This window comes from Sus scrofa, chromosome 1, assembly GCF_000003025.6.
Source record: "Sus scrofa isolate TJ Tabasco breed Duroc chromosome 1, Sscrofa11.1, whole genome shotgun sequence".
Classification (NCBI taxonomy): Eukaryota; Metazoa; Chordata; class Mammalia; order Artiodactyla; family Suidae; genus Sus; species Sus scrofa.
The window spans coordinates 252453002-252476468 of NC_010443.5; the positions used below are offsets into that span (position 1 = coordinate 252453002).

The 23467-nt window shown below is 41.0% G+C and overlaps 2 protein-coding genes and 1 long non-coding RNA gene across 5 annotated transcripts in view; 2 read left to right on the plus strand and 1 right to left on the minus strand.

Annotated features, from left to right (window-relative positions):
* Positions 8-6977, plus strand: GNG10 (G protein subunit gamma 10). 3 transcript variants are annotated; one of them, XM_021067494.1, is made up of 3 exons: positions 8-202; positions 4629-4760; positions 6028-6977. In XM_021067494.1, exons 1-2 carry the CDS (start codon positions 122-124, stop codon positions 4752-4754), a joined length of 207 nt encoding a protein of 68 aa, XP_020923153.1. In that variant the 5' UTR covers positions 8-121; the 3' UTR covers positions 4755-4760; positions 6028-6977. The 3 variants fall into 3 exon arrangements, with proteins under 3 accessions (XP_020923153.1, XP_020923146.1, XP_020923161.1); XM_021067487.1 differs by having other exon boundaries at positions 47-368; XM_021067502.1 differs by having other exon boundaries at positions 47-202; positions 6031-6977.
* LOC106509234 lies at positions 375-1309 on the plus strand. The gene is made up of 2 exons (XR_002337288.1): positions 375-656; positions 1230-1309. It is a non-coding gene; the product is annotated as an uncharacterized LOC106509234 (long non-coding RNA).
* The window catches only part of C1H9orf84 (chromosome 1 C9orf84 homolog), an 89171-nt gene continuing 78595 nt past the window's right edge, over positions 12892-23467 (minus strand). Inside the window, exons 23-26 of the mRNA XM_021085151.1 lie at positions 20375-20506; positions 18196-18345; positions 16603-17566; positions 12892-13529 (exon numbers count right to left, since the gene is read on the minus strand). Coding sequence (XP_020940810.1) covers positions 13429-13529; positions 16603-17566; positions 18196-18345; positions 20375-20506 — 1347 coding nt within the window. The 3' untranslated portion in view covers positions 12892-13428. The remainder of the gene's footprint in view (positions 13530-16602; positions 17567-18195; positions 18346-20374; positions 20507-23467) is intronic.

Below are 23467 nucleotides of genomic sequence, written 5' to 3' on the forward strand. Positions count from 1 at the left end.
GGGGCTCCGGCGGCGGGGCGGGGCCGGGCGCAGCGGCTTCCCCGCCCCGGGGCGGTGCCGAGCCTCTGGGCCTCGTTATCTGCCGGCGCCCGGCCGCCCGCCCGCAGTCCAGGTCGCCGCCATGTCTTCCGGGGCCAGCGTGAGCGCCCTGCAGCGCCTGGTGGAGCAGCTCAAGCTGGAGGCCAGCGTGGAGAGGATCAAGGTGAGGCCCTCGCCAGCGCCTGGCCTCGGGGCGTGGAAACCGCCCGCTCCCGCCCCGCCCCGGCATCTGTGGGCCGGAGAAGAGGAGGCCGCGCCGGAGCCGGGGGCTGCGGGACCCGCCCGTTGGCGAGCGAGCCCGCAGGGTCCGCGGAGCAGCGGCGGGACGGGTGAGCCGCCCAGAGGACGTTGCTTTCGGTTCGGCCTCGTTGGGTCGGGGGCCGCGCGGTGGCGGCTTGAACCCAGGCGCCCGTGAGAGGCGGGGACGCGGGGGGCCCAAGGCGGGTCGACCGGCCTGGGGGCGCCGGGGAGACGCGCCTGTCCTCGCGAGGGTTGTCCGGGACCGAGAGCCCCGGGGGCGGTCTCGTTTCAGTGATGTGGACACAGTGACTCGGGTGCGGGGCCGACGCGAGGACACCGGGATCGCGGGGGACGCGCTAGTGGCCGGGATTCGGCTGGTGCGGGAGGATGGGGTCCAGAGCTGCGGAGGCGACTGCACCGACGGGCCTTGGTGATGGGTTGATAGGATGAGGGAGGAGGAGGGCGCTGCTCGGGTTTCTGGCCTGGTGGGATGGATGGCGTTGCCATTCGCTACGGTAGACAGAGGAGATCATCTGATGCATCTAGTTTCGGATACGTGGACTTTGAGGGGATGCCCAGGAGGTGTTTGGCAGCCTGGGCTGAAACTCAAGAGAACAAAACCGAAAGAACATACAAGGGTGAAAACTGTAGAAAGAGACCAGATCGTGGAACCCAGGGACCGACCGAAAGAGGTGGTCTCGAGAAGAGCAGGAGCAAGAGAAAGCAAGGTTACCGAAGTGGGGAAGGAAGATGGGGTTTTCATAGATGTGGGACTTAGTCAACATGTCCATTATTTAGTCAGTTGATGAAAAAGCATTTGTTGTGTAATTGTGGTTAGCAACAAGCATAGATCATTTTTTCGTAGACTGTGTGTGGTGAATGAACGAACACCGTTGTGATATTCCGTGAACCTCAGTAATGCCTTTTCTCTGTACCACACCCTATCCTAGGTATTCAGAATATGGTGATTCTAATGGGGAAGATAAACGATAAACACATGAACCAATAAATAAAATAATTTCGGAGAGTATGTGTTGTGGAAACAATTAAAGAAGGTAAAGAGAGAGTTGTGGAATGCAGACGTTTCAGGGACATGTAGTAGTAGAAGTGGGATCTAGATTGTAACAGGGTAAGCAGATTTTTTTTGAAAAAACTCGTTTTAAAGAGGAAACTTTCGATTTAGAAAATGAAAAGCTGTATTTTGAGGCTGAGAGGAAGGAACAAACTATTTTTAGGTCAAGGGGGAGAAACAAATGGAGAAGGAAAACTGGAGGTAGAGACAGAGTTTGTGGGGGGCCTGGGATTGGAGGGGCACCTTCTGAATCAGGAAGAAAGGAGGAAGTATATGTGTAAACATAGATGTTTCCAGATACGGGCTTAAGGAGGGTATGATGACAGTTATCTTTGTGAAATAGGAAGCCAAGTTTTCTTCTAGGAGGGAAGAAAGGGAACTAATGGAGTCACAAGGGTGGAGGATGGGGGAGAGAGTGCTGTTGAGAATGGGAGAGGAACCACCCCCCCCACCCCCACCCCACCCCCCCACCCCCCCACCCCCCCCCCCCCCCCCCCCCCCCGCCAGCAGGCACATCCCTGGACACCCTGTGATTCTGGGTTCTGGGTCAAGACACAGATAAGGAGATTGATTGGCTTTTTTTTTTTTTCCCCTCCCCCTAGCAGCATTTGCCCTCCAAGAATCTGAGTGCTCAAGGTGGGTGGTAGCTGATCAAGCAGAGGGTTAGCAAGGGCAGTATGTCAGAAAGATAGAAATGAGGTGGAGAGCAAGGAGTTTGAGGGTCTGGCCAGCACTTAGGCTGGATGGAGAAGGAGAAGACACAGAGCCAGCTTCCTGGTGATGGGCAGGACAGAAAAAGGAGGAGGTGTCCTCCTGAGGTCAAAGAGCAAGTATAGTGAGAAGAAAAGAAGCAGCACCCTGGATGGGCAGAAGAGATTGTGACTGGAACGTAGGATGTTGGAGTGCAAACTTTCAGATGTGGAGCAGTTACAGGTGATGGAACTATTTGGCCTTGAGGAGAAGATTGGTTGAGGAGAGGAGATCAGGGAACTGAACTAGGGTTGTTGGAAAGGCATGTTCTAAGGTGGAAAGAAAAACTGCCAGCTGGTTGCCTGGCTACCATGTGAAGCAGCTGGCGAAGATATTCTTACCTACATTTAAAAAATAATTACAGGTGGAGTTCCCGTTGTGGCTCAGTGGTTAATGAGTCTGACTAGGAACCATGAGGTTCTGGGTTTGATGCCTGGCTCACTGGGTTAAGGATCTGGTGTTGCCGTGAGCTGTGGTGTAGGCCGATGGCTACAGCTCTGATTCCACCTCTAGCCTGGGAACCTCCATATGCCACGGGTGTGGCCCTAGAAAAGACAGAAAGACAAATAATAATAATAATAATAATAATAATAATAATTACAATTATGAGAGATGCACCTGAGACTCAGAGAATTCAAGTGAATTGCTCAAAATCATAGACAGTAAGCTCATTTGCAGGGTGTCCTCATGGGAGGATGGTTTGGGGGTACTTGGCAGGGCTTTTCTCAGGGCAGCACCCATGTGACAGCATTCTGAGGTCTGGTCTGCCTCATTTCAGGGCTCATTGACAGTTAGATGTTCTCAGCCCGCTCAGACTTTAGCAGACTTGCTAACTGGTAAATAAAGCAAATACCAGTTTCCTAGCATATGATGGAGGGTGCCCCTTCCAGAGATTGGAATACTCAGTATCTTTCTAAGGACCTCTTCTTTTTTTGGAGATGTCTCTCAGGAGGTCATGGGTCATCCTGGGCCCAAACCAAGCAAAGCCATATAATTTGGGTGGGGATTATCCTACCTTCATTGGGAGAATACAACTTCAAAGGGCTTCCAAATTTCTTTTGAATTAGGAACATGTATAAAATCAGTACTTCTAATTATAATTAACATGAAAATGTCAGAACTTCCGTTGAGGGCACGGTGAGCTTAAACATTAGTTTGGTAAGATTATATTATGTGTCTTTCTGGTATAAAGTAAACTGTTCTTACATTAATGAAATCAAAATTCCTAAAGCATTCTAGAAACTAGATTATAACTGATACCTAAGGAATTGATTTTAGAGTTATTTGGAAGTTTGGAAAATTAATACCAATTGGTAGTAATACTTGAGCAGTTGGAATGCTTTTGTACAATATGAGTTAGATTTTATACAAAACACTTTTTCTATGCAAGAAAAATGGAAAACAAGGAAAGCCTCCAAGTATAGCTATGCATCCAGTGGGGGCTGATGTGTCAGTGCTGCCTAATACACTTCTTTAAAACTCAGTGGTTTCAAACAACCTTCATAAACTCACAGTTCTTAGATTAACAGTTTAAGGTGGGCTCAGCCATATAGTCTTTGCTGGATTCTCCATGTGTCTGCATTCAGACGGAGGGTTGGCTGATGGCTGGATGATCTAGGATAGCTTCAGTCACAGGTCTGGAGGTTGGCAGGCAGGTGGCTGGGGTGAGGCTGGCTGGTTCTCCTCCACAGCAAGCTTGGGCTCATTTGATGGTGGCCTTAGGGTTCCAACCACAGCAAGAGAAGTAGTTGCTTTTGGGGCCTAGACTTGGAACTTGCCTGTTATTTCTGCCACATTGTCCTGGTCAAGCAAGTCACAGGGCCAGCCCAGATTCAAGAGGTGGATAAGACTCTACTTCTTGGTGGGTGGAGCTGCAAAATATTGTGACTTTTTGTAGTCTGCCACAAATGATTGCTTACTATGTGTCAGCACTATTCTTAGTGCTTTATGTGCATTAACTCATTTAATTGTTACATCAACTCAATGAGGAAGGCACTATTACCAAATACACTTCATAGATAAGAAAATAGGTACTGAGAAGTTAAGTAACTTGCCCAGAGAATGCACCTTTAACCAATAAGCTATCCTGCCTCCAGAGCATGGTGGAGGAACCTTGTCACTTGTTTTGAGCAGACTAGATAAGGCTCTGTCCAGCCTCATAAACACTAAAACAGTTTGTTCACATGGCAGGCTTTATAAGTAAAAAATTTGTAAGGGGCACACTAGGCTGAGCTATTTCTTTACCAATTCAGTCTCAAAACTAGGATTCTAAATGGATCAGAAATACAGCTTTATCTTTCCTTGGATGAATAAGCTACTAAACCAAAAATACCCTACAAAGTTCATAGCAATTATAACCTTTCCTCCTTAGAGTTCAGTTATTAGAACCTTCAGCAAAAAAGAGACTTTTGGGGGTCATAGAAAGTGTGACCTTTATCAGTTGTACAAACATTTTTCAGAGTCTCAGGTGGCTGCTGGATGGATCTGGCTGTGAGCAGCCTGTCAAGCCCTTGCGCCTTTGTTTCAGGTCTCTCAGGCAGCTGCAGAGCTTCAGCAATACTGCATGCAAAATGCCTGCAAGGATGCCCTGCTGGTAGGTATTCCAACTGGAAGCAACCCCTTCCGGGAGCCCAGATCCTGTGCTTTACTCTGATGACAGGTGAGTAATGATACACCAGGCACTCTTTGGCTATGGCATTATCACAGGGCTTCCCAAAGGATTTGGGCAACTGAGTTTTAAATATCTACTACTCTTGGGGGAATTAAAATAAAACCCAGCAAAATGCACAACATTCCCTGAACAGTGACTAATCCACCTGCCTGTGGAATACGTCTAATTAGGAGAGTCTCAGTCCTCTTTGGCACTAATTCACGAGATGGCAATATTTTTATGTACTTGAGCTTTTGAACTGAGTTGGCCAATAGTAATTTCTTGACCTTAATCCCACCTTCTCTGTCCTTACACCATCCTGGAGTTGTGATTTGCTGCTTGGTGCCAAAAACTGACTTGTTACTCTTGGGCCTAAGGACTCCCCAGAGAAGGAGGCTTATTTCTACCACCAGCTGTGATTTCTTTCCTGGAGGCTTTCAGGTTATATTTCTGTGTTTTAATGGAGGAAGGAATGTAGCCATTGGGGAAAAGTGTGAGTAGGGTTAAAAATGTACTGTTGCGAGTCCCCGGTGTTGCTCAGCAGAAATGAACCCGAGTAGTATCCGTGAGGATGCGAGTTCGATCCCTGGCCTCATTCGTTGGGTTAAGGATCCAGCATTGCCATGAACTGTAGTGTAGGATGCTCAGATCCCGAGTGGCTGTTGCTGTGGTGTAGGCCAGCAGCTGATTCAACCCCTAGCCTGGGAAGTTCCGTATGCCTCAAGTGTGGCCCTAAAAAGCAAAATAAATAAATAAAAATAAAAAAAATTATTGTTGAAATGAAAACATCTCTTTGGTGACCTGTAATGAATTTCTTTCCTTCTAATGCGTTTTATGGGATCTCATTCACACTTTTCACTTTTTTTTTAGAAGAGGTCAGAGCATAGATGATTGGAATCTTGGGGCCAATGTATTAATGTATTTCAAATTATATGTTCTAAGGGGTGTTCTTTTTTCACATACATGAAATCATTCACATACATGAAATCATTCACATTAGGGAGAAGGAAATAATTGTACTATCAGGTAATAGTGAACCTTTTAATGGAAAATGTCCACGATTATGATATTTAAATAACAGCCTTATGCTGACAAAACATTTTTCTTTTTACAGAGCGCTTTCATGAGTGCTACTCATTCAGTGGTATAGTTTGGATTTTTTCGGTATTAACCTGTTACTTTCTGCTTTTAGAACCCTAAAGGGACCTATGAAATGAAGACTAGTTGATTTTTTGTATAACTTACTAAGTGAAAACCTGTTACATTCTCTTTCCAGTAGGGAAGAAGTTCACTGAGGAATGCTTTCAAGCACAAAGTGGTGAATGACTGCCTTCAAATCTCAAGAAAACACTGCTCTAGCCAAATGACTTTTAGATATTGCAAACCTTTCTCTTAGCCAGAATTCTACAGAAATGGATGAGTTTCTACTCAAACAAGGAAACTGAGTGAAGGAGTAGATCTTAAATAATAATGGCCTCATTCTTTTGGTGAAGTGCATTATATTTAAGACAAACAAAAACCTAACCACCAAATAAACCAAAATACACCTCTTTCATTAAGTGAATTACTAGTGTTTCTATACCTGGCGTGTTATGTATGTTTTATATACTGGATGTTTACATTTGGGGAAGGAAAACAGTTTTGTTTGTTAAAAAATTGCCTATTTGTAATTTGTTATTCCTAAGATTTTTATACCAAAACAAAATTTGTTCTTTTCTCATGAATTTACAATTTCTCAAGCAACTGTAAAACTGGGGGAAGAATAGGCTTTGTTAATCAGATGATGTCTTGGTTTTTCTAAATGAGAAGATGATTTTATTTTTAACACTAAGCATGGGAACTTCTTCTTAGCACCCTGACGGGAAAGACGAGTGTTGTGTTTTGCATGAGATTGCCCCATCCTGTAATGAAACAGATTGGATATTTGTCTTCTTAAGTTCCTCTGCTTTATAGAGGTGATTGTACTTAAAAAAAAAAAAAAATACTACATTATTTCATGTTTTTAAAACAGTGTTAAATGTGGTTTACAGAACATTGCAAATGATTAAAAACAAAGTAACGTGAAAATCTTACCACCTAAAAGAATTCTTAATGTCACAAGTATTTGATGTGTTTTTGATTTAATTTGGGACATTTTTAAAAGGATACTTTATTTGTGTTTGTAATAATCTTTGAAGAGCTTTGAAATAAAATTTCTCCTTAATTCATTGTTTTCTATGACAGCAATAATTTGTGTCTGATTTTTTTTTTTTAAGGCTTCAGAGATTTTATTTGCTTGTGAGATTGACTGCTGGAAGTGGGAGGTGAAATTTTTGTTTATGAGCCCTTGTAGAATTTTGTGAAAAATAGATACATGAATAACATGTAGAAATATTTCAATTACTGGCAACATTTGCTCTTTGAAATAACTATGTATAAATCCATAAATAAATTAGAATATTTTTGGACATAGATAGTATTACAGTAGAGAAAACAGAAGCCATATAGATGGGAACTCCTTTAACCTCTGGCTGTTAAACTTCTAAATTAAATGATCTGAAACCCTTCCATTTGACCAAAATTCAGATATTCAGATGTCCCTTTTCTTTCTTTTCTTTCTTTTTTTTTTGTCTGTTTAGGGCCACACCCATGGCATATGGAGGTTCCCAGGCTGTGGACTGAATTGGAGCTATAGCCGCCAGCCTCTGCCACAGCCACAGCAATGCCAGATCTAAGCCGTATCTTCAACCTACATCACAGCTCAGGGCAATGCTGGATCCTTAACCCACTGAGCGAGGTCAGGGATTGAACCCGCTTCCTCATGGATGCTAGTCAAATTTGTTAACCGCTGAGCCACGATGGGAACTCCAGATGTCCCTTTTCTAACCTTATTCTTTCTGTGGATCTGTTTCACCTTCTCTGAAGTGTTACACTACCAATTATCCTTTCTCTCCTTTATCTTCAACTTCTCTATTGGATCCTTCCTATCAGCATCTAAACATGTTCCATTCTTCATCTGAACAACAATAAGCATTTTTAAAAGTCTCCTTTGAAAAGTAAATTTTCTAGAGTTCCTGCTGGGGTGGAACAGGATCGGCAGTGTCTCTGCAGCACCAGGACACAGATACAACCCCAGGCTCAATGCAGTGACTTAAAGGATCTGACATTGCCGCAGCTATGGCACCTGTCACAACTGTGACTCAGATCTGATTTGGCCTGGGAACTCCATATGCTGTGAGGTGGCCAAAAAAGAAAAAATAAATAAATTTTCAGTTATGAAAGATGAGTTTTTTTTTTGTTTTTTTTTTTGCTATTTCTTTGGGGCTGCTCCCACGGCATATGGAGGTTCCCAGGCTAGGGGTCGAATCGGAGCTGTAGCCACCGGCCTACGCCAGAGCCACAGCAATGCAGGATCCAAGCCACGTCTGCAATCTACACCACAGCTCACGGCAACGCCGGATCGTTAACCCACTGAGCAAGGCGAGGGATCGAACCCGCAACCTCATGGTTCCTAGTCGGATTCGTTAACCACTGTGCCACGACGGGAACTCCAATGAGTTATTCTTAGAGATCTGCTGTTTAGCACAGTGCCTGTACTTAACAATGCTGTTTTGGGAATTCCTGTCGTGGCTCAGTGGTTAACGAGTCCGACTAGGAACCATGAGGCTTCGGGTTCGATCCCTGTCCTTGCTCAGTGGGTTAAGGATCCAGCGGTGCCGTGAGCTGTGATGTAGGTTGCAGATGTGGCTCAGATCCCGAGTTGCTGTGGCTCTGGCATAGGCCAGCAGCTATAGCTCCGATTCGACCCCTAGCCTGGGAACTTCCATATGGCATAGAAGCAGCCCAAGAAGTGACAAAAAACAAAACAAAAAAAACCCCAAAACTAATGCTGTATTGTATACTTAAAAATTTGCCAAGAGGGTAGATTTTATGTTAATTGTTATTACAAAAACTAATAAGGCAGGTAGAAACTTTTTAGGGTGATGGGTAAGTTTACAGCTTGTGTTAGTGGTTTCATAGGTGCATACTTGTCTCCAAACTCATTAAGGTGTATACATAATTATATAGAGCTTTTTATGTGTCAGAAAAGTCTTGATTTCACTTTCCCCTTTGGTTAAAATTTGGTCAGACAGTATAAGAAAATTGTATATATCTCACTTATGAAGATAGATAATTGTCTTAAATATAAGCAAACTAGATTCAGTAGTATATCAAGAGAAGATGCAAGTGGACAAAGCTAGTTCAGTGTAAGGACAACTGTTAATGTTACTCATTACATGAAGGTTTTAAAGAAGAGAATCTCTGCCAACAAGTCATTTGATAAAATTCAGTGGCTCTTCTGAATAAAAACTAAGTGGATTAGTGAAATAAGAGAAGTTGAAGAAGGTAAAGACAGTCAAAACCAACAAAAAATTTCATATTAGGAACAAGATACTTTTTACGACTACTGTTATGCAGCATTGCTTTGGAAGTCTTAGCTAATGCAGTAAGATGAAAAAATGAAATGGTATCTGTACTTATGGATTATATAATTGTACACTTGAAAACTCAGAGTATAGTAAAAGAAATACTTGAAATACAGTTTGAGAAGCTGGCTGGATACAAAGTTTATACAGAAAAATAAAAAGCATTTCTGGGGAGTTCCCGTTGTCGAACCTGACTAGTATCCATGAGGACTCAGGTTCTATCCCTGGCCTCCCTCAGTGGGTTAAGGATCCAGTGTTGCCATGAGCTATGGTGTAGGTCGAAGATGCGGCTCGGATCTGGCATTGCTGTGGCTGTGGCATAGGCAAGCAGCTGCAGCTCCGATTGGACCCCTAGCCTGGGAACCTCCATATGCGGCAGGAGTGGCCCTAAAAAAAAAAAGAATACGAAAGCGCAAGAGTCATAAAAGATTTTACTGATGCTTATAAAACAGGGTCTAAATATCAGAAAATAGGATAATTTGATTAAAATGCAGTCTTACTAAAATTCACACATAAATTTAATAGAATTCCTTACTTATTTTTAAGGGAAATTGTTTAAAATATCTAAAAGTTTATATGGAAAATCAAGTATCCAAGAATAATTTTTAAAACTATTCTTGTGTGTGTGTATAAAACATGGGGAGGGTGAAACTTGCCTTACTAGATAGTAAAACCTACTTGAAGCTGCTGAATCAAAACAATATGACTTTAAAAAACAAAAAATTAAAACCAAAAAGAAAATTCAAAATAAAAAAATATTGTGGTATAGGAATAGACAAATAGATGATTAGATGGGTCATAGTAGTTCAGAAATATACTCGACATTTTTTTTTTCCTATTCAGTGGAAAAGTATAACTTAATAAATGGTGCTGGCATTATTGGCTGTCCATTTGGAAGGAGATAAAATTGGGCCTGTATTATATGATGTCAAAAAAATTACACATGGGTTAAAGAAAGGTAATATTAAAGCTTTAGAAGAAAAGTTAGGAGAATAGTTCTGTAACTTTAGGGTACAAGAGGTCTTCCTGGAGTCCTGCCTTGGCTCAGTGGCTAACGAACCCGACTAACATCCATGAGGATTCGGGTTTGTTCCCTGGCCTCGCTCAGTGGGTAAAAGGATCCAGCATTGCCGTGAGCTGTGGTGTAGACCACAGATGTGGCTCGGATCCTGCGTTGCTACGGCTGTGGCGTAGGCCGGCAGCTGTAGCTACGATTCAACCCCTAGCCTGGGAACCTCCATATGCCTCGGTGCAGCCCTAAAAAGACAAAAGACCAAAAAATTTAAAAAATAAAAGAGGTCTTCCTAAGCAAGGCAGGAAATCCAAAATCAAAACCAAAAAGCTGGGTATATTTGATCAAATTAAACTATATGATTGAAGTATTGAATTTAAAACTCATAAAAATTTTAGCAAACCAAATAAAAAGGCAAAAAGAAAAATGAATTTTTTCAGCCCTCATTTTGCATTGCTACAGTTTATACCCCCCACCCCCTCCAACCCAGGCTACTCCGTTTATTAAAATTGTTGGATTCTTTGTTTTAGGACAGGCTTATTATTTGGGGAGAATAACCAGGCTCTTACTGTGCGAGGCAAGGGGTGGGACACCCTGGTGTGGATCCCCAATTGTACTCTGAGTCTCAGTGACTCCAGGGAAGGAGCGTCTTATGTCTATCCGCATTGGGAAGGGACAGCTGATGTTCTGGTGAGTCCTACAAAGTTTGGGCTGGGCCTAGAAACCTGGGGTAAGGCTGCTCAGAAGCCCTCAAAGGTGAGCTTCGCTATCATCAGCCATGGATCTAAAGGCAAGTAACTCCCCCTCAGAACATGGAAAATCATCAAGGGGAAATGGTCTCAGAAAGAACTGAAGTTCCCATGGCAAGAGCCAACCTGGGAAGTTGAGGCTCTTCTAAATAATTTCATGTGATGGTGTGTTTGGGAGAGGACCTTGGAGGCTGGACTGACACTTTTGGCCCCTAACAAGGTCCTATCCAGACCCTTCAGGCTTCTCCTCTGGACCAACCCAACCTCCTCCCCGGGAGTGCTCTGCTGGAACTGAGTTCATGTACCTTGTGCACTGTTCCCAGGCTACCAACACAAGACTTGCCTCCCCATAATACCTTGGATGGACAGCAGCACGAGAGGCTGCTCCAGGCCCAGGCAGAGTGAATGTGTCCTTAAACACCGAGCACCATTGAGAAATGCAGGCAGGAGGACTCAGATGCTTTCACTCCGTTTGGTGAGGAAGCAGGGGGGTGGGGATTGAGAGCTTGGCCTAAGGTTGCCCAAGTCTAGGTTCTGTAAAGAGACTCTTGTCCTCTGCAGTCTGATTAAAGATGGGATCAAGGAGATCTGCAAGCTGGGAAGCAACTCTGCTGGAACTTTAAGAAAATACAACAGAAATTCCAATACGATTTCCAGAAATAGTCTCTCTTGGAAGTCTGCACCCTCTACATTCCAAAGCAAAACCAAACATCCTATAAATAAAAGTATAGTACAAAGAGGAGAGTAAGAGAGTTGGTGTAAAGTCAAGTCACGCCCGTCTTAGGAAGGAGGACATGATTAACAGTATAAAGGTTGACAAGGAGTCAAGTGAGGTGATGTCTCAAGGTCCTTGGATCTAAGAAGGTAGAGGTCGGTTTTGGTAGTAACAGCGTGATCATTTCAGAAGCCAGGGAAGAGAGAGAGGATGCCTCTGGTCTTCGAATCTTTTTGCCAAAATAATGCCCAAACTCCATGTACCTCCATTTTAGAGCTGACATATAAAGGTTTCATTGTAACTTTGAATAACATTTTATTAGAAATCTTGATATTTTAAAATGAAATTACTGTATCTTTGTTTTAATATACACCCAATGGAATACACATACTAAAGTAATTAGAAACCTAAAATAATTTAAAAATGTATTTAACTATCCTCCCAAAACATTGTACACACAATACAGGAAAGCACTCTTTTTCCCTATACAGATAACGGATACGATGAATTCTCAAAACTTTTGCTTATCTGATAGATGAAAAAACAGTAACTTATTTTAATTTGCATTTGCCTAATAAATAATGAGGCTGCATATTGTCTCAAATGTTTATTGGCAAATTTTGTTTCTTCTGTGAAATACCTATTCATATATTTTGCCCATTCTTCTATTAGGTTGTCAATTTGTAATAATTCTTTTTTTTTTTTTTTGGTCTTTTTGCTATGTCTTGGGCCGCTCCTGCGGTATATGGAGGTTCCCAGGCCAGGGGTTGAATCGGAGCCGTAGCCACTGGCCTATGCCAGAGCCACAGCAATGCGGGATCCGAGCCATGTCTGCAACCTACACCACAGCTCACGGCAACGCCGGATCGTTAACCCACTGAGCAAGGGCAGGGACTGAACCCGCAACCTCATGGTTCCTAGTCGGATTCGTTAACCACTGCGCCACGACGGGAACTCCCTGTAATAATTCTTTTAGGAATGTAAGCCCTTTTCTGTCATGTGGGTTGCAAATATTTTCTCTTAGTGATTTGTTTGAAATTTTTGTTTATGAAGACAACATTTAAATTGGAAGTTCCTGGAGTTCCTGTCATGGCTCAGTGGAAATGAATCCAACTATTATCCATGAGGATTTGGATTCAATCCCTGGCTTCGCTCAGTAGGTTAAGGATCCAGCCATGAGCTGTGGTGGAGTCCGCAGACGTGGCTTGCATCCGGTATTGCTATGGTTGTAGCGTAGGCTGGCAGCTACAGCTCCAATTTGACCTCTAGCCTGGAAATTTCCATATGCAGCCCTAAAAAGAAAAAAAAAATTGGAAGTTCTCTAACTTCCATTTTGCCCTCGGTTTTAACTTTCTTGGCAGTGGAGGTTGAGTGTTGTGATCTTCACTTGTGGACTCAAAGAGTCTGACTGACATGGAGGCTCATTTAAGAGGCTTGCTGGAGGAAAGGCGGAGGCAGCAGGCCCTTCAGGAGACAACAAAATAACACTTTGATATACATACAGTAAGGTTTTCTAATTCTCTTAAAAATAAAGGCTTGTGATATAATATGTAAAACAATATTATACTAATTAGAATATTTTATTTACGAAGACAAACTATAAGGCAGAATATATATTATGAAAATTTAATACAGAAACACTGAGAACATCTAGGAAGTACTGCATTTTCTTTGATATATGTGCAAATCTTAAGCATTTTGTTACTAGTTTATCATAAAAAGCAATGGAGTGTGGCATGCAGCACTATTCTTTCTTTCAAAAAAACCTCAGACGAGTTTGTCCATCAAGTCTACCAGGGACTTTTTCATATATTAGACGTCGTTTTTTGAGTTGTGGTAGTTGTGAACACATGAGATCTGTTAAAAGGACAAAAAGGAAAACCATTTTATTGTTGATAATAATAAATGTTGCTATTTTTTCCCCAGCTGTCCAAGTGGATCTGTCTCTTCATCATCTATCTGCATATAGTGTCAAAATTTCCAAATGAGATAAAATAATGACTATTAAAAATTACACTTAGTATAAATGCATCTGTTCCTAATGGCGCGATACTGATTAGCGTTAGATACACATACTGATTAGCATTAGATACACATATGTGTATTCTCATACCTTGCACAAACAAATCTCTCTGGATTTAAGACTCTTGCTTTTAAGCTTCATTAAGCCTCTTCCTTGGGAGTTCCCACTGTGGCGCAGTGGGTTAACGATCTAGCTTGTCTCCATGGTGGCACCGGTTTGACCCCCCAGCCCAGCACATTGGGTGAAGGATCCAGCATTGCTGCAGCTGTGATGTAGGTCGCCACTCTGGCTCGGATTTGATCCCTGGCCACAGAACTTCCCTATGTTGCAGGCGTGGCCAAAAAAAGTTTTTTAAAAAAGCCTCTTCCTTAATACATATCTGTAATGTTGTGGAAATTATCCTGAGCTCTGATATATGACAGGTGGTGACCATATACAGACTTACCTTTTATGATTGTATTATATATGACACTTCAGTCTGACATAGTCTAGATACGGATGCTTATAGAGGTTGATTGATTAAATCAGTAAAAGGGGAAGCTAAAATATTTTAAATGGTTTTAGTAATCATTCCTGGTGGTATAATCTCATAATTGCAAGAGATGGATGCCATTAAGCAAATTTAAAAGGCAATGCAGGGAGTTCCTGTTGTGGCTCAGTGGGTTGAGAATATGACTAGTATCTAAGAGGATGCGGTTCAATTCCTGGCCTCGCTCAGTGGCTTAAGGATCCAGCGTCGTAAGCTGTGGTGTAGGTCACAAACGTGGCTCAGATCTGGCGTTGCTGTGGCTGTGGCGTAGGCCAGCAGCTGCAGCTCCAATTTGACCCCTAGCCTGGGAACTTCCATATGCCATAGGTGTTACCCTAAAACAATGACAAAACAAACCAAAAAGTCAAAAATTGCCACGGTGATAATGAAGAAACTAGCATCAAAAGTTCTTGTGAACTTTTTTTTTTTTTTTTGTCTTTTGTCTTTTTTTTTTGTTGTTGTTGTTGTTGTTGTTGCTATTTCTTGGGCCGCTCCCGCGGCATATGGAGGTTCCCAGGCTAGGGGTTTAATCGGAGCTGTAGCCACCGGCCTACGCCAGAGCCATAGCAACGAGGGATCCGAGCCGCGTCTGCAACCTACACCACAGCTCACGGCAACGCCGGATCGTTAACCCACTGAGCAAGGGCAGGGACCGAACCCGCAACCTCATGGTTCCTAGTCAGATTCGTTAACCACTGCGCCACGACGGGAACTCCTTGTGAGCTTTTTGAATGAAATTATTTCATGAAAATAATGGGAAAGTGGAAAAAAGCCATTTTTCTAAACCAACATTATTTACTGATTTTAAAATATATTTATGACTAAATTAATGAATTAAAAATAGGTAGACATTGACTATTCCATCTATATCTCTAAAGGCTTAAATGTCAAATTTTATTAAAAAATAATTTCTGAGATCCTCTCATTGAGAAAATGGATTACCTGTTACAATGAGATGCTCTATGTTCAAAGATATAGTAATTTACATGCTTTTTTTTTTAAAGCCTGTAAATATTGGCATCAATGTCAATGGAGATGTATATAATTTTCCCCAATAGGGACCAAAAATTGTTTAGATAAAATTCAGCATCTATTCCTCACAAAAATTCTTACAAAACTAGGGATAGAATATTTCCCATTTAAATCAGGAACAAAGCAAATTATGACTGTTAAATGGGGCTGAATCCAAGCTTTGTGAGTACTGGGACTTATACAATTTGGGAGGTCCTGTTTTTTTTTGTTGTTGTTGTTGTTTGTTTGTTTGTCTTTTTGCCTTTTCTAGGGCCACTCCCGCAGCATATGGAGGTTCCCAGGCTAGGGGTCGAATCGAAGCTGTAGCCACTGGCCTATGCTAGAGCCACAGCAACGCAGGATCCGAGCCGCGTCTGCAACCTACAGCACAGCTCACGGCAACACCAGATCCTTAATCCACTGAGCAAGGGTAGGGATCGAACCCACAACCTCATGGTTCCTAGTTGGATTCGTTAACCACTGAGCCATGACGGGAACTCCGGGAGGTCCTGTTTTAATAAAAAAGAGAATATAAGATTTTCCGGGCCCCTTTCAGGCCTCACAAAATAGCCTATGCAAAAAAGGAGTTTTGAAGCATAAGATTCTCCTCTCTTTCTCCTCCCACCCTACCCCAACATGGTAAGGACACTTTCGTATGGCCATTAGAACTTAACATTTTGTTCTAGATGCTCAGGCCAATGCAATAAGAAATGACAGAGGAATAAAAGGTATAATTCCCTGAAAGGAGAAAATAAAATTATCCTCTTAAAAAAACTGATATGATTAAATGTTCAGAAACATCAGTTGTAAAATAGAGAGCCAATAGTAGTATCTATTTAATAGGATTTTCAGAATTAAATAGTCCACATAAAGGGAATATAATAAGCTCTTAATAAATGTTAGCTCATTAAATATCTCTGCCTGACAGAGGCTAATTTTCCAACTAATTTCTCTATTTAGTATTTGCTAATTTTAGTCTTCTGCTTGATTTAGATTTGTTGTTTTTATTTTTATCTATAAGAATTTGACATATTTTCTTTGCTTTTATTTTCTTAAAGTTCTAAAATTAGAATTTTGATATTTCTTTAACCCCAAAGTCATTGAAAATTCTATTTATTTATTTATTTATTTATTTAATGGCCGCACCTTCAGCATGTGGAATTTTCCAGGCCAGGGATCAAACCTGTGCCACAGGAGCAACCCAAGCGGCTGCAGCAACGACATCAGATCTTTAACCCACTGCACAACAAAGGAACTCCTGAAAATTCTTAAGTGTAGTAATTAAAACAAAAAATTTTTTAAAGTTTGGTGACGGTTCTATCTTTTAAAATTAGAGGATAGTTTTGTCAACTCTTGGATAGTGTTACCTGTTAATGATTTCTTGTCTCCTGAGTTAGATGAAGATTCAGAATGCCTTTTTTGTCCTAAACATTTTCCAGCTCTTTGGGAGAAGTAAAGACTGTTGAATTCTGTTTGATTTACATTAGAATCAGAAGTACAAAATAAATCCAAGCTGGGGACAGACGGTAATTCTCTCCAGAAAGCCTTCTTAGACCCAGCATCTGAGCTTTCACATATGAAGCCTTCGAACTCATCCGATAGACATCTTTGCTGACTAGTGAATAAATTATCTTTCTGAGAGGACCATTCGTCCCATGCCATCTGCTCTGTGTCATACTGTAAGTTGAATGAGTAATTCTTTTGTTTCCACACATTTTTCTTAAGGTTCTCATGAAGAGGAAATTGAGAACCCTCTAATGAAAACAAAGGGGCAGGTAGTTCTTTATTTATAGGTCCTTTTGCTTCATGTGCTCTTTTTTTCTCATAATTTATAAAATTAGGGGCGGTTCTCTCCTGAGTGTCAACTGGTGATACGACAGTTTCACAATTCATTTCTGTTAGACCCAAAGAAAAGACATCTGCTTCTGAATCATTCTGGTTTAGAAAGGAATTACCAGACACATTCCTTGCTTCTATATTAGTCAGGAAAGAATTATTTTGCACTATGTTAGGGTTACAGTTGGATTCTTTCCAGTAGCTGGTCTGATTGTAAGAAGTGTCAGGTGATAAAACACATGGCCTTTCTTTTAGTTCCATAAGGAAAGAGTTATAATTTGAAGTGGTGTCTGTGTCTTCATGCACTGTCTCTCCTAAGTCTGAATATTGGCAATATTCACTATGTTCTTGAATGACAGAATCTGAAGAGCCAGAAGCTGAACTCTGAGAAGTAGAGGTATTAGTCTGATTCCCAAGTTCCTGAGGTGATGACATTTGAGGTGATTTTGTTATGGAAGGACTAATCTTGAACAAGGAAGTGATGCCACAAAAATGCTAAAAAAAATTCATAAAATTAATTGATATAATACAAATACAACATAAACATCAGTCAAGTAAATATAAATAATGATGCTTATCTAAGTGGAAAGAAGAAAAATATAAATAAGTAGTGCATTCAAAGGTGTTATACTGATCCATGGAATAAAAACATACATAATTAGGCTCCATTAAAAGAAAAACTTACTGTAATTTGCATGTATTTTCTAATCACTTAAAACTAGAATTTTTAGTTACACGTTATATGTGAATACCATTTACCTCGTAAAAGCTACAGAAAATTACCAATAAGGCTAAAGTTCTCTTTAGCTACTATAATGAAGGATATAGGAATGTTTGAAAGAGATAATGTAAACACATTGAATATCTGTGGACGGTATAACACTTCAAAATGATCTGAAGTGTGATAAATGATCTGTACTGAATTATCTATATAAGATAGCTTTAATGTGTACAATGTAATTGACAGCCAATGAGAATTCTGTGTGAAATTTAAAGTAAATTATTTCTTTGCTCTGTGAAGTCCAAAATAAACTTGGATACCTCCATTTTGAAAACCCTTATGGTGAAAATAAGACACTCAAATGGAAAGGAAATGAAGGAAATATGGATCTCAAATAACTAACCTTTAACACTTTTTCTGGAACTTCAGGTAAGAGTTCCTGAAGTTGATAAAGAGTTGCTAATAATATCCAGTGCAGTGAAGGTCCTTTATGTAACATGAGCTGAGCCACCAATGGATTAACACTTGGAAAATCAAGTAAGTACATTTCTTCCTAGAAAAGCATTTAAGGAATAATCAACCAGTGGTCTTTTTTCTCTACTCATTTCGGCAGATTAAAATTTTTGTTGCACCTACTGCTCAATATGAGATGCCTGGGAAAAAAAATATGACCAGGAGGGAAAGAAACTTGTTTGGCAGTGAAGATTCATATACCCAGATTTGGGAAGCATCTTAAAGTTCTTTCAGTCTAATCCCTCATCCAGACAGATTCATTCCAGTTCATTTCTTTCAAATGACAATTGTTTTATCTAATGAAAGATTTCTTTTAATGAGAAACCTTTCAGAGAACTTAGCTATACACCTTAAGATTTCTTTAGCTGTCCCTTTATAGAGACTGTACACTATCACAGTTTGGTTAAGATGAACCATGTTTATGATAGCTAACAGATGTCATAATTTCAGGAAAGGCTTATTATAAAGAATACAGAAAGAACTTCTATCACCAGAACTGACCTTGACAGTCTAAAACTATGTTTTCGGAGAGGTCTCATAAATGTCTAGAAATGTAGCAGCCATCTTAATTGCCAAATTAATTTTTTTTTCTGAGTTACACTGGCTTTTTGCACCCTCTTTGATTTTATCAAATCACAGACATGTGAGTGGATTGTACATGCCATTGATAGGAAGGAGGTATGCATACATACATGTGTCACAATTAATTATACCCATACTTGCTAATAGTACTACGAACTATTTAGGCGTGTAAAATTTCTGTGATTTATTATATATGAACATTTTATTTGTTTTATGATTTTATTTTTTGAGTAGTTAAAATAGTCATATGATTCAAAATTCAAAAGGCACTAAAAGATATACAGTGAAAAGTCCCACTCCTATTCCATTACCTCAGTTCTTTCTGGAGAAAAATCAATGTTATCATTTGTTGGTATCCTTCCAGAGATATTTTATTCATTTACAAACAAATGCGTATGAATATTAATTTCCCCTTGTTTTACACAATTGGTAGTGTACTGCATGCTCTGTGCTGCAACTTTCATGTTTCGCTTAGCAATATATCTTGGAGTTCCCTTGTGACACAGCAGATTAAGAATATGGTGTCACTGCAGTGGGTCAAGTCGCTGCTGTGGCATAGATTCAGTCTCTGGCCCAAGAACTTTCACATGCCCCAGGCATGGAGAAAAAACAAATAAACAAAAACCACACAATGAATCTTGAAGATCATTCTGTGTCAGTCCATAAAGATCTTAATCATTTTTTCATGTCTTCAGGATTTGAATATATTTAAAAATAAAGGTAACAGAAACACTAGGTTGGTATGAGAACTTGCAAATATTTATGCTTAAACAAAAAGAATTTCTAAAAATTAGCTATTTAACCTTATAACTATTTCATAACTCTCACTTTCAATTACATATTGAATTACTGACAAATCATGGAATGATAGAATTTTGCTATTCTCTTACTATATGTACTATTCTTAAATGTTTAAATTTAGGAATGAGAAAAATGTTTTTAAAAATATTAGACATTGAAGCCATTAGATCACCCTATGATAAGTTAGATCTGAAAGTGCATTATAAAAACATCCCATTAAAATAGTTCTATGAGGAGTTCCCCTTGTGGCTCTGCAGGTTAAGAATCTGACTAGTATCCATGAGGATGTGGGTTTGACCTCTGGCCTCACTCAGTGGGTTGAGGATCCAGGGATGCTATGAGCTGAGGTGTAAGTTGCAGACACAGTTTGGATCTGGTGTTGCTGTATCTGTGGCGTCAGCCAGCAGCTGCAGCTCCGATTTGACCTCTAGCCTCAGGAACTTCCATATGTTGCAGGTGCAGCTGTAAAAAGAAAAAAGTAAAAAAATAAAAAAATAAGAGTTCTATGAAATTGAAAAATACTCATGATTCTGGAAAATTGTCTAAATAAATATTGTACATTATGGTTATTGTTATATATGTCCATGCAAGCATGATTGAATAAGAAAATGCACCAGAAAGAGAATATAAATATGTGTAATTATATTTGCTTTGCAAATATCTAATTTGTACATTAAGAAATAAACCTCAGATGGTGAAATGTCAAGCCAGGATTTATCCAACCATTCACGAGGCTCTCTCTTCGAGGTCATTAAATTGTGGTCAGCAATTTGTCGAATTATCAATGCAGTCTCTTCCACTCCTGGGGCAATTATAAGCTAAAATATATTTGTGATATGTTAGATTATAGGAAATATTAGGAAGCAAAATATATCATTCAAAAATTATTTGTAATCAGGGCCACCATATCAGGAGCAACAGCCTCAGGCTTCTCCATCACGTGGAATCCCAAAAGAGGCCGGGAGAAGCGGACACTCATCTCTCCTCACAAACTGGCATCCTCCCGCAAGCATTTGGGCGGGAACGATTCCCAGGCATTGCTGCCAGAGAGGAACTGGCAAGTCAAACAGGGATTCCAGAACCTCAGTTTCAGGTGTGGTCTCAGAACCGAAGAACTCAGCACCCAAAGCAGAGCGGAGGTAGGCCTACCCCTGTGCCCATAGTAGACCCCAATGCTGCACCAGGCCTACCTCTTCCGTTGGACCAGGGCCCCCAACCCCTGCCCACAGCAGTTCTGCTCATGGTGCTCCTTCTCCTCCCTCTAACCCACCGAGAGAGAACACGCTCTCCTTCGCCTCCATGGTGGCCGCTCCTGCGATCACCAAAGTCATGGTTCTTAGGGCTCCCTCTTTGGGCTGCACAGGCCGGGGCCTTCCCATGATCTTTATCGTGACCCAGCCCAGGCCAGTTCTGCAGGCAAGAGAGAACCTTCCCACGCTTTGTACCTTCCTCCTACTCACTCCACTCTAGGGCCGATGCCCGTTCCTGCAGGGAGTCTCACGCCCATTCTCACAGTGCTCTGGCCAAGGTCGCAAGAAGAACCATGGTGGGAATCTAACTTGCACACTAGGACAGCAGCACAAAGCCTCCCACAAGTCCCTCAGCGGCCCCTTGCCAGTCCTGCACAAACCCTGCCACCGCTGGACCCATTTAAGACCTGCACTTCCCATGCCAGGCCAGAGTGGGCCCACGCATCCCCAGCTGTGATCAACAGTGAGCAGCCCGGGCCAGGCGCCACAGGCAGCCTGCACAGGCCAACACACTCATCTGGCCGCCTCAGCAGGCACCCTCAACTGAAGAGCGGTCCCCTCCCCTTGACCAGCAGCAGAACCAGCCCTCAGCATTCCAGGGCTCGTCAAGCCTCCTCGAGGAAATTAGGGTCGCTGCAGGCATTCTGCCAGAAGCAGGGCCTCTTCCAGATTCGGATGTATAGGAAGAGCTTCCCCTGGGAGGCCCGGAATCACCCCACAGCGAGGAAGAATTCCAGGCCCGCCTCGACATGCTGCTGAGATCCCAAGGTCCTTGTCCTTAAGAAGAGGAAGGAGACCCTTCCTCCCCCAAGGCTCGAGCTTCTCTCAGGCCTTCTTTGGGAGTGTCCTCAAGTTCCAGGCATACTCACAGGCAGTGTGGGCACCATAAGGGCCACCCTCTCCTAACCTTAAGGGTTTATACGCTTTCAAAGACAGAGGGTGACCAAACTCCTCTTGCCTTTGCCCACCAATGTACAACACAATTGCCCATCAGTTGTTGGTGACATTCTTTGATCAAATAAATATTATCTTGTAACCCCCCCCAAAATTATTTGTAATTAGAAGGAAACCCCCCCCCAGCAGATTCTAATCTTTGAACACTATTTTGTATATAATGTATCAATGTAGCTATCTGAGGATAGACAATTTTCTTTCCTTCTTTAAATATAGCCTTGTAGTTTCCAATTTTTGGAATGAAATTGTTTTTCTTCACTTCCAATTAGCATTTATTGCTAAAATCTTTTAAACCTATTTGGTGTTATATTTCATTTATATTAGAAGAAAAAGCAACTTGGAGGTCACTGGTAATATTTAATATTTTGATTTTTCTAGATTAAACCTAACGGTGCTCAAATAAAAGTGAGAATTAAAAATATACAGTGCAGGGAGTTCCCATTGTGGCTTAGTGATTAATGAACCTGATTGGTATCCATGAGGACTTGGGTTCAATCCCTGGCCCTGCTTAGTGGGTTAAGGATCCAGCGTTGTCATGAGCTGTGGTGTAGGTTGAAGACATGGCTCGGATCCTGCATTGCTGTGGCTGTGGCTGTGGCCGGTAGCTACAGCTAGGATTCAACCCTTAGCCTGGGAACCTCCATATGCCACAGGTGGGGCCCTAAAAAGACAAAAGACAAAAGACAAAAAAAAAAAAAAAAATACAGTGCAAGATTTTTCAAAAACAAAGTTGAAAAATAAGAGTATTTACAGATTAATTTGATGCTGTATTCAAAAAGAAAAATTTTGGAATTGTTCATCCAACACTAGCTTATCAAAAACATAAATGTGTGTGTGTTAAACTCAACTGTAAAAAGAATTTCTTCATATCCCCTACTTCCTGTCTCTCACTTGTGTTTTCTTCCATGGTCTTCTCTCTTCTGAAATGCAAGCCTTTTCCTTCCTCTTTCATTTCTATTTTTATCTTCTTCATCTTTTAGATTTGGTTGAAGGAATTATAGTTCAGGGGTGAGCAGTTTAATGTGGACACAGACTACTGCCCTAAATCAGATCTTTAAAATAGCTTAAAAATATAAATCTTAAAAAATACAGTATCTTAAAATTACAGTTTGTCCTGTAGTAGAAATTTAAGAAACAAGGACTATATAAACCTCAGGAAATAATTATGACTTTTTTCTTTCACAAGAATAACAAATACAAAACTGCTTGCACAGACCTGGGAGGTATATGCATGCTAAAGGAGGTTTTTTTATATTAAATATGTGGAGTGCACAGAAATGCACTGGGTCCAAATTTATTTTATTAAATGTTTTGGATTTTTGAGAAGATTTGACACTTTTGTTTATACATAAATTTTATTTTAAGGGGCATACTTTTATAATGCTATTGAATATTACCTCAATTTATTAGGGCAAGAATTCTGGTGCTTATGGCTAGACTTTGGGAGATTCAAGAACCCTCAACCCCAACATTCTTTATAAATTTTTCATATGTGTATGTTTATGCATTTTTTTGCAAAGAGAACTCACAAGAAAGTTATAGAACTTTCTTTTGAGATGAGAATTAAAATACAAC